At 38.1% G+C, this 9,508-nt stretch overlaps 1 protein-coding gene across 1 annotated transcript in view; it reads left to right on the plus strand.

The window, feature by feature from the left end:
• The first annotated feature begins 838 nt into the window (after window positions 1–838).
• LOC102831009 (NEDD8-conjugating enzyme UBE2F-like) overlaps window positions 839–9,508 on the plus strand; it is a 14,327-nt gene continuing 5,657 nt past the window's right edge. Inside the window, exons 1-2 of the mRNA XM_006831473.1 lie at window positions 839–973; window positions 1,064–1,341. Coding sequence (XP_006831536.1) covers window positions 839–973; window positions 1,064–1,341 — 413 coding nt within the window. The remainder of the gene's footprint in view (window positions 974–1,063; window positions 1,342–9,508) is intronic.

The raw sequence follows: 9,508 nt of genomic DNA on the forward strand, positions 1-9,508 counted from the left end.
CCATCTTGTTTGTTCTCATCCAACATTTTCTTTTGAAAGACTTTTGAGATGATATGATGGGGTAAAAGTGTTTTGCATATATCAAGAACATTAATTTGAGGGGTGGGGTCTAAAGCTGGAATCCACCATTCATCTGTCAGTTTGTTGTAATGTCATGGTTTATGTGTTGCTATGAGGCTGGAAACTATGTCACCACTATTTTAAATACCAGCAGGGTCACCTATGGTGGATAGGATTCAGCTGAGCTTCCAGACTAAGACAAACTAGGAAGAAGGAGAAGCAGAGTGCTTCTGAATGGTTAGCCACTGAAAACCTTATGAAGATCATGACAACATTGTCTGGTATAGTGCCAGACATGAGCCCCCTCAGGTTGGAAGGTACTCGAAGTATAACTAGAGAAGAGCTACCTCATAGAGTTGACCTTGATGTGGATGGAGGAAAGCTTTTGGGACCTTCATTTGTTGATGAGGCACAACTCAAAATAAGAAGAAACAGTTGCAAACATCCATTATTAATTGAAATATGTAATGTACAAAGTATGAATTTAGGAAAATTGGAAGTTATCAAATATGAAATGGAATGCATGCATAAGATCAATATCCTAGGCATTCGTGAGCTGAAATGAACTGACTTGACCATTTTGAATTGGACAATCACATGGTTTACTATACCTGATGATAAACTGAAGAGGAATGGTGTCACATTCATCACTAAAAAGAGCATTTCAAGATCTGTTTTGATGCTCTGTGAGGGATTATTTTTATCCACAGTGCGGGCAGACCCTGGTGTTGGCCCCAGGACTGCCTCACCGGTTTTGCAGTGCCCAGAGGCAGCAGTGATGCTCACTTTGGCAAGCGAGTTGAAGTGGGATGACAGTCTCAAAGGGTCCCGCTTGGTAGCCCCAGTGTCCCACTCTACCAGGAGGGTGTCCGTGAGAAACAAGCTGCTCATCAAAGAGGTTACAGAACTTGAAGCTAATGTACCTTGCACTTGTAAAGTGCTTTCCCCCCCACCTGAATAAGCTCCACTGCTTTCAGCTGTGTCCCCAGTGAGGGACTACTAGAGTGGACATGTTCAGTTTGAAACTGAAGTTCCTGACGTGTACAGCATGGTGCCCTTCAAAGTGAAGTGCCTGACCAGAATCTGGCACCCCAACATCACAGAGGCTGGAGACAGCCATCTGAGTTTACTACGAGAACATTCAATTGACAGCACTGGCTGGGTTTCCCACAAAGATGCTGAGGATCTTTTGAATTTTGATGATCCATTAAATATTGACGTCTCAGAACATTATTTGAGGGACAAGGAGGATTTCTGGAATAAAGCTGACTACTACATTAAGTATTTATTGTTATTAAGTCATAGTGACTCTGTATAGGGTTTCCAAAGAGCGACTGATGAGCTTGAACGGCCGATCTTGCCACATGATTTGAGAGTCCTGCAGGAGCAGGGATTGAGGGATGCCATCATCTCTAATGTGAGCTACCAAGAACGAGTCCCTCCTTCCCCATCCTCACATGCCCTCTCCGCCTCGCCAGGCTGTCAACTTGTGACTGTGTTGTACTAAAGAAAACAGCTCCATAACTGCCCATTGGAGACAGAGACATCAACATAAATGCAGCAAGAAAATGTATCTTGGGTTCTAAAGAGCTGTCTGCTTGCCTTAACATGTTTTCTATGGTTGAAGCTGTGCTGTACAGGCTGTTGGAATTATTGCGAAGTTTTCATGAACTCAAAATGGAGACTAGTGCTTGCTGACCCCTTTCAAATGCAATGTTTCCTGCACAGATGATACTAATTATGTATTCAGTGTGACTGGCAGATTGACAATAAGAAACTTGCTGCAAACTGCTTGGATTTGACTTCTCTCATCCCCTGTCTAGAATGCAGCCCCACCCAGATCTTGCCAAATTCCCAGAATGCATAGAATCATGTACTGTCTACTTTACTGAAATGTGGTTTTCAATTTATTATATTTTGGAACAGATGTCATTTGTATAATTTAATGCTTTAATTTTTTTTTTCTATCCTCATTTAGTTTATTTACATTGTGTAGAGCACTCAGAAAGATGTTGGGTCAAATAGCTATTGAAGAGAAATACAAAGCAAATATGAAAAAGAAAATAAGAGGTCTTGAAGTACGATGCTGTCTGAGATAGAATAATATCCATATGCTTGTAAGGAAGCCCAGTTAATACCACTATTTACCAGATTTAAGCACCAACCACTAAAGCCAATGATGTTGAAATTTAAGAATTCTACCAACTTCTTCAGTCTGAAATTGATCAAACATGCAATCAAGATGACATAATAATTACTGGTGATTGGAGTGAGAAAGTTTGAAAACAGAAGAAAGATTAGTAATAGAAAAATATGACCTTGGTGAGAGAAATGATGCTGTAGATCACATGATATAATTTTGCAAGATCAATGTTTTATTTATTGCAAATATTTTTTTCAACAACGTAATCGGTGACTAGTCACATGGACCTCACCAGCTGGAATACACAAGAGTCAAACTGACTACATCTGTGGGAAGAGAGAGGGAGAAATTCAATAACATCAGCCAAAAACGTTCAGGTGCCAACTGTGAAACAGACCATCAGTTGCTCATATGCAAGTTCAAGATGAAGCTGAAGAAAATTAAAACAAGTCCACAGTAGTTAAATATGGGGTTGAATATATCCCACTTGAATTTAGAGACCATATCAAGAACAGATTTGTTGAATTAGATACTAATAACCAAAGACCAGAAGAGTTGTGGGATGACATCAAGAACAGGAAGAAAGCAAAAGGTCATTTAAAAGACAGGAAAGAATGAAAAGACAAAAATGGATGTCAGGAGAGACTCTGAAACTTTCTCTTCTGTGTAGAAAATCTAAAGCAAATGGAAGAAATGAGGAAGTAAAACAACTGAACAGAAAATTTCAAAGGGCAGCTGGAGAAGACAAAGTTAAGTATTATAATAAAATGTGTAAAGACCTGGAGTTAGAAAACCAAAAGGGAAGAACATGCTCAGCAGTCCTCAAACTGAAAGAACTGAAGGAAAAATTCAAGCCTTGACTTACAATACTGAAGGATTCTATGGGCAAAATATTTAATGATATAGGAAGCATGAAAAGACAATTGAAGGAATACAGAGTCACTGTATCAAAAATAATTGGTTGACGTACAAATATTTCAAGAGGTACCACATTATAAAAAATTGATGCTATTGAAGGAAGAAATTCAATCTATACTGATGGCATTGGGGAGAAAAACAAGACTCTAGGAATTGATCAAATACAAATTGAAATGTTTCAATAAATTGATGCAGCGCTGGATGTGCTTTCTCGCCAATTCCAAGAAATTTTGAAGACTGCTAACTGACCAATCAATTTGAAGAGATTCATATGTGTGCCCATTCCAAAATAAAGCACCTCCCAATGTGGAAATCATCAAACAATATCATTAATATCAAGCTCAAGTATAATTTTGCTGAAGATAGTTAAAAAATGGTTGCAGGGATCTGCTAGAAATTCAAGCAGAATTCAAAACAGGATATGTTGTTGTTGTTAAGTGCCTTCATGTCAGTTTTGACTCATAGTGACCCTGTATAGGGTTTCCAAGGAGCAGCTGGTGAGTTTGAACCACTGACCTTGTGGTTCACAGTCCAGTGCTGATACTACAGTGCTACACCAGAATGAGGGATATCATTGTTGTCATCAGATGGGTCTTGGCTGAAAGTAGAAAATACCAGAAAGATGTTTACTGGTGATGTATTGATTATGTAAAAGCACTCATCTGTGTGAATTATAACAAATTATGAAAAACATTGCAAAGAATGGGTATTCCAGAACAGTTAATTGTGCTCATGACAAACTTGTACAGAGACCAAGAGGCAGTCATTGAAACAGAAAAAGGGGATATTGAATGGTTTAAAATCAGGCAAGGTATGCGCCAGGGTTGCATCCTCCCACCATACTTATTCATTATGTATGCCGAGTAAATAATTGGAGAAACTGGTTCATATGAATAGTAATGTAGCATCAGGATTGGAGGAAAACTCATTAACAACCTGTGATATGCAGATGACAAAACCTTGATTGATGGAAGTGAAAAGGACTTGAAATGTCTACTGGTAAAGATCAAAGACTCCAGCCTTCTGTATGGAGTGCACTTCAGTGTAAAGAAGACAAAAATCCTCATAATTAGATCAATAAATAGCATCATGATTAATGGAGAAAAGATTGATGTTATCTAAAATTTCATTTTGCTTGGATCCACAATCAACCTTCATGGAAGTTGTTGTTATTGTTGTTAAGTGCTGTCGAGTCGGTTCTGACCCACAGTAACCCTATACAGGATTTCCGAGGAGTAGCTAGTAAGCTTGAACCACCAACCTTGCAGTTCAAACTGACTTTGCAGTCTAGCATATTAACCCACAGTGCCACACTAGGAATCCAAGAAATCAAATCAGGCCTCCAAGACGTTAGGAAATTAATTTTGGTGTATTGCATTAGGCAAATCTGCTGCTAAAGACCTCTTTAAAGTGCTAAAGAGCAAAGATGTCAGTTTTATCAAGAAGACCGTAGAAAAACCAATGCATTTGAATTATATGTTGGCAAAGAATATTGAAAGTACCATGAACCACCAGAAGAGCAAACACATCTGTGTTGGAAGAAGTATAACCAGAATACTTATTAAAAGCAAGGATGGTGTGACTTTGTCTTTGGTACTTTGGGTATGTGGTCAGGAGAAGAATATCATGCTTGGTGAAGTGAAGGGTTAGAGAGAAAAAAGGAAGACCCCCCCCAAGGAGATGGATTGATACAATAATAGCAATACTGAGCTCAAACAACAATTGTGAGGCTGGTACATTACCCCGCATTGGGTTTCTATGAGTTGGAACCAAATTGTCGACACCTAACAACAACAATAAAGGGTGAAATGCCACAGATTGAATTGTGATTCCCCAAAATGTATGTATCAACTTGACGAATTCATGATTCTCAGTGGTTTGGTAGTTATGTAATGATATAACATTGCAGTTATGTAATAATTCTCCATGATCTGATCTGATAAAACCAGTAAGAGGATTAAAGGTGAGCTGCAATACTCTTAATCCTATCACAACCCTGATCTAATATAAGGGTTATGGCCTGCAATACCTTTTATCTTACTAGAAATAAAAAGAGAGAAAAGTGAGCAGAGAAAAACGGACTAACTACCACCAAGAAAGAAGAACTGGGAGTGCACGCTTTGGGCCTGAAGTCCCTGCACTGTGAAGCTCCTAGATCTTGATTGATGGTAAGACACATGGAGCTAATGCTGGGTCTACACATACTGAAAGGAAACAAAGACTTTTCACCAGAACCAGACTTCTAGCTTCCTAAATTGTTACAGAATAATTTGAAAATTCATTTTTTTGTTGTTGTTAAAGCTAAAAACAAAGTACAGTGTACACCTATTAGTGGGTCATTAGTGCCAAGAAAAGGAATAGAATTAAAATATCAGAGTGCACCACTCATGGTACTGATAAGTATTGTTTTGTAAAAAATTGTTTCAAATATCTGTATATATACAGTGACAATGTAAAATTTATTTCTCCTGGTTTTTCCGAGACAAAAAGTATAAAAACCACTACCTTATACATAATTATTTCCACCGAAGTTGTAGTCTGTACAATCTTCTCACATCAATATTTCTCAAACGTAAATGAACATAAGAATAATTTTTGCTTTTAAACTTTTTATTGTGAATTGAGTGAAGGTTTATAGAGCAGATCATCAGTTTTACACTCAACAAATGATATACTTTGCTTCATTGTTGTTGTTGTTAAGTGCTATCAAGTTGGTTCTGACTCATAATGACCCTGTATAAGGTTTTCCAGGGTTTTTAAGGAATGGCTGGTGAGTTTGAGCCATAAATCTTGTGGTTCAAACTGACCTTGAGGTCGGGTGCTTATCCTATGGCAATCCCCCATCAACCAAAAGTTAACAAAAGCATTTATCTCTATTCACTTTAACTATTGCATTCCTCTCTGTGTCTCCCGCTGCCTTCATCTTTCCTCTGCTAACCTCCCTCTTATTGTATATTGCCTGTCCTGTCACCCATGCTAACTTGTGTCTACCCTCTGTTGTTGTTAGGTGCCATCTACTCGGCACCAACTCATAGCGACCCTATGCACAAAAAAATGAAACCCTGCCCAATCCTGTGCCAACCTCACAATCATTGCTATGCCTGAGCCCATTGCTGCCACTGTGCCAATCCTTCTAGTTGGGGGGGAGGGGGGTCTTCCTGTTTTTCTCCAGCCTTTTACTTTACTAAACATGATATCCTTCTCCAGGGATTGGTTACTCCTAACAATATGTCTGAAGTATAGAAGACCAACTCTGGCCATCCTGGCTCCCAGGGAGCAGTCTATCTGTACTTCTTCCAACACAGATTGGTTTGTTCTTTTGGCAGTCCGTGGTACTTTGAATATTCTCCTCCAACACCATAACCCAAATGCATTAATTCATGTCCTACCCTTTAGCCCATGAATAATCCTAACCCCATAACCATTATAGATTGTTTCTTTCATCAAGAAAACTTTTTTTAACTTTTTGCAACGTTGGTCTCATACAGTGTTGGTCCTTCTGTGAATGACCAATCTCACTCAGCATAATGTCCTCCAGGTTCAACCATGTTATAAGGTGCTTTACAGATTCATCATTAATCCTCAACATTTTGTAGTGCTCTATTGTGTGTTTGTACCAGTTTGTTTAACTATTCTTCTGTTGATGGGCACCCAGGCTATCTCCATCTTTTTGATATGTCTCTTGTAGACAGCATATTGAAAGATCTTGTTTTCTTATCTATTCTGCTCTTTATGTCTCCTGACTGTACATTTACTCCATTTACATTCAGTGTGATTATCAACAAGTATGAATTGATTGTTGTCATTTTTCTGTGTTTTTTTTTTTTTGTGTGTGTGTGTGTGGTGTTGCTGGATTCTTTGTTCCACATAATTTTCTATGCTGAGTTCATTTTATTTGTGGGTTTTCTTGTCATTTTCATTTTTCTTTGTGTTAATGTTTATGAAATCTTTCTGGTTTTCTTCTTTTTAATTTTAATGTGCAGGTATATTATTTTTCTTGAGGTTACCCTGTAATTTATTCTTTTTTTCCTTGCTTAAAACAGTCTGTTATATCTTGAAATTTATATTACTTCCTAGCTGTTTGGGTGATCTGTATCTACACTATTTCCCCTTTTTGTTTTGTGTTGTTGTTGTTGTTGTTAGGTGCCGTCAAGTCGGTTCCGACCCATAGGGACCCTGAACAGGGTTTCTGAGGCAGTAAATCTTTACAGGAGCAGAAAGTGGAGCAGCTGGTAGAACACAGTAAAAATTGCTGACCTTGTGGTTCACAGCCAGATTCGTAACCACTACGCTACCAGAGCTCCTTTTTGTTTTGTAGTTGACTTCATTATCCATTGATATTTCTGGTTCCTTATTTTCAGTCTTGTAGGTTTGTTTTACTTTAAATACTTCTATATAGGGATTGATTTCTGAGTGATATTGTCATGCATGATAATCTCAAATTGTTGTCTGCTGTTATTGGTTCTCAATACAAAGAACTCTTTTTGTAAAGTTGGTCTGGTCATTACAAATTCCTTTAATTTCTGTTTATCAGGAAATATTTTTATCTTTGAGGAGTAAATAGTTTTGCTGGGTATATGATTCTTGGTTGGCAATCTTTTTTTTTCATAGTTTTGTATATGACATTCCAGTACCTTCTTGCTGATACGGTTTCTGCTGAGAAATCAGAGTTTAGTCTTATTGATTCTCCTTGGTAGGTAACTTCTTGTTTTTCCTGAGCTGCTTTCAGGATTCTTTCCTTGTTTTTTTATTTTGGAAAGTTTAATTATGATATGTCTTGGCAATTTTCTTTGGGGAATCTATCTATTTGGGGTTCATTCAACTTTTTGCTTATCTTCTCATCTTTTGTGATGTTAGAAAAGTTTTCTTCCAACAACTTTTTGACAATATTCTCTGTGCTTTATCTCTTCCTGTTCTGGAATTCTGATCACCCATAAGTTGTTCTTCTTCATGGTGTCTCACATAAGTCTTAGGCTTTCTACAGATTTTTTCATTCTTTTTTCTGATTGTTTTTCTAGCATACTAGTGTCAAGAGATTTATCTTCAGGTTCACTAATTTGAGTTTCCATTGCTTTGCACCTACTTCTTTTCCCTTTTAATGCATTGTCCATATCTGAGATCTTAGTATTAATCTCCTGGATTTCTTATTGTAGGTTTTGTATTGTTTCAAAATTTGAATTTATTTTTTCTGTTTGTTCTTTTAGTGTTTTCCTGAATTCTTCTGAAGTTTTTACTGTGTTCTCCTTGCTTTCCTTAATCTTTCTAGTGATACTAATTATCATTCTTTTGAATTATTTTTCAGTTAGTTCCATTACTTTTTCTTTCTCAGAAATGTTTTCTGGCTTTGCATTTTGATCATTTGTTTGAGCCATTCTTGCTTATTTTTTCGTGTGAGCTAAAATTCTCTGTTGTCTCTGGGGCATTGTGGAATTGTCATATTTGTAAAAACAAACAGTGCAGTTACTGGACCCAGAGGGGAGTGATCTCTGGAGGAGACTCCTGTAATTCAAGGAGCTCACTCAAACTCATGGGGTCCTTGATGAAACTGGTTTCAGTGTCTATTAGAACGGCAGGGAAGCTGGGTTCTGGGTGACTAGTTAGATGCTGGTCTGGTGGCTTCATGGATTTTATAGGTCTGGAGCCAAACCCACCTGAATCCAGACTCCAAAGCAGAGCAGCCAGCCCCCACCTCACACTTGCATGGCTCCCAACCACATGCCTCTAAACTCCTGGAGAGCAGAATCTGTCTGCACTGGGAGTTGAATGAGAGTCTGGTCACCAGGGAAGTGTGGGGGAAAAGAAGAAATTGCACCTTTCCCATCCCCCTTGTGAATCTGCTCCGCTAGGCCTCCCTCCACTGACATTGCTGCTCACAAGATGGTCAAACTCATCTGGTCAGCCATTCATGAGTCAGTCTCCATCTCTTGCCATCCCTGCTCACCCTCTCCTCCCAACAATCACTCCATCCACCTCTCTAACCTTTTTTTCTGAAATTCAGGATGCCAGAATTTTCATCTATGTCTGTTTAATTTTGTCTCTTGTATCTTGGTCATAGAGGGTTCATGTAGTGCCTCTGTTGTCTAGTCTGCCATCTTGTTGGAAGTATATGTTGTTGTTGATTTTTTTCAGGAGTAAGGGTTAGGGTTTGGACAATGGCTAGGTTTAGTGTTAGGGTTATGGCTAAGACTAGCGTTACTATTAGCAATAAGGGTTGGGCTAGGGCTATGAGTAAGGCTTGGTCTAGTTTTTAGAGTTATAGTTAGGTTTATTTATTTAATTTTTTAAAATTAAATGTTTTTATTTTGGATTGAGTGAAAGTTTACAGGGCACATCATCAGCTTCACATTCAACCATTCATATAGCTTGTTTCATTACATTGATTATTAT

The sequence above is a fragment of the Chrysochloris asiatica genome, unplaced genomic scaffold (assembly GCF_000296735.1).
Source record: "Chrysochloris asiatica unplaced genomic scaffold, ChrAsi1.0 scaffold00003, whole genome shotgun sequence".
Classification (NCBI taxonomy): domain Eukaryota; kingdom Metazoa; phylum Chordata; class Mammalia; order Afrosoricida; family Chrysochloridae; genus Chrysochloris; species Chrysochloris asiatica.